The 1,667-nt window shown below is 43.4% G+C and overlaps 1 protein-coding gene across 2 annotated transcripts in view; it reads right to left on the reverse strand.

Moving 5' to 3' along the window:
- Nucleotides 1-1,667, reverse strand: part of LOC101855206 (glutamine synthetase 2 cytoplasmic) — a gene marked incomplete at its 3' end in the record, with an annotated part of 46,396 nt that overhangs the window by 9,410 nt on the left and 35,319 nt on the right. For both annotated transcript variants that reach the window (XM_013086234.2, XM_013086233.2), the window contains 2 exon segments: nucleotides 122-265; nucleotides 1,409-1,505. In XM_013086234.2, coding sequence (XP_012941688.1) covers nucleotides 122-265; nucleotides 1,409-1,505 — 241 coding nt within the window.

The following is a 1,667-nucleotide window of genomic DNA, read 5'->3' on the forward strand; positions in this document are numbered from 1 at the left end:
CTATCTATCTATCTATCTATCTATCTATCTATCTATCTATCTATCTATCTATCTATCTGTCTGTCTGTCTGCCAGTCGGTCTATATCTTGTTATGTTTATCTAAGGTTCTATCATACTCACAGGCCGGTGTCCAATCGTTGGCAAAGACCTCACATAAAACAAGTCTGTGGGGTCCACGGCGGAAGGGATCTTTGTAGATAGCTACAGGCTTGAGGAACCTGTCCTCCACGGGGAAGTTGGCCGCAAACGTCCATGTTGGAATGTCTATGGAAAGGGTAAAACTTGAGGTTGGGTCAAAGTTGCGTTCAAACAAAACACATAAATAGCGACTACACTCCTCCAGAAAAAATATAGTATTATGGACAGTTATCTGTGAGTAACATGGCTGCTACATTTCATTGCGGAAGTGTTTCTTGCGTTATGGTTAACTCTTTTAAGGGCAGAGCAGACACATGCCCTTTCAGTAGGTAAAACGTAATGTTGCAGGACATTTCGAATCAACATACACAAATAAGAAATATGAATTGGCATAAATTTCCATTGCCATGTTGTTTTCTAGCTTGAAGAGTTTCAGGTAAAAAAAATCAGAATCGAAAATATGCGTGAACAATGGAGTAATCCTTGGGTGTTTGTCCCCTAGCCTCTTAGAATAACCAACATAGGAGTCTTCAATGAGTTAATTAAGGGCTTCTACATTGCGCGAAAAACACACGTCTTCGATACTCCATTGAAAGAGTCTATTTTATTGGCACTGCAGTTTGTACTCTACTGCGAGGGGAAGAGGAAGCTGACAGAAACGAACACAGGCAAAATCATCAAAGACTTAGTGTTCTCGTAATAAACAAGCGCTTCGCTGTATATAACATTATACTAAGCATGAGACCAAGTTGAAGTTCAAATGACATTACACGCCACCACACCACCCCCTCCTGGCTCCTAGCCATGACGTAAAAAGGACATCCCCCGGGGCGGTGCTACTGACTGAAGTGTCTCGAGGCCATTCCCAATTGGGGGGGGGGGGGGCATTAACATCTCGAGTTCTTATGCACAGTAGAAGTGTAATTGTAAATGGGCTGATTCAACAATGTCATACTCATAACTGTGCCTGAACTGCATCAAGGAACTGCTGCCTTTTCTTTCCTAACCCTTACTATCGTCATTTTATCCTCTATTCCTTTTGTATGTTTGTCACACTCTTGTGAACCGCTATTTCCAGGGTGCCTTGATAGTCAAAGCAGACTTAGTACTGTTGAAGCTACAGAGGTGAGCAGAGTAAGTGTGATTCCCTTTAAGGACTTTTCTGTTGACATCCACTTCTGGGCGCTCATATGACCTTATGCAGTTGCGAGCGCCGTAAAAACTCTACTAAATCATAAACAAGTAAAAAAGGCGGGGTTCAAAACTCACCGTCCGGCGACTCTGGCACTGCGTCCACTCTGCGGCATTTGCTGGCCAGACTCTCCCCGTCCTCGCCCACGTACACGTACTCCAGCAGCACCTGGTCCTTGAGCGAAGCGCGGAAAAACGCACCGGTCAGGTTTATTGTTGTAAAGGGGGGCTCTTCATTCATTCGTTCATTCATTCGTTCATTCATTCATTCATTCATTCATTCATTCATTTTTTCAATTTTATTCAGAAGTGGTAGAGAGAGAAAGAGAGAGAGAGG

Source organism: Aplysia californica, unplaced genomic scaffold (assembly GCF_000002075.1).
Source record: "Aplysia californica isolate F4 #8 unplaced genomic scaffold, AplCal3.0 scaffold00445, whole genome shotgun sequence".
NCBI lineage: Eukaryota > Metazoa > Mollusca > Gastropoda > Aplysiida > Aplysiidae > Aplysia > Aplysia californica.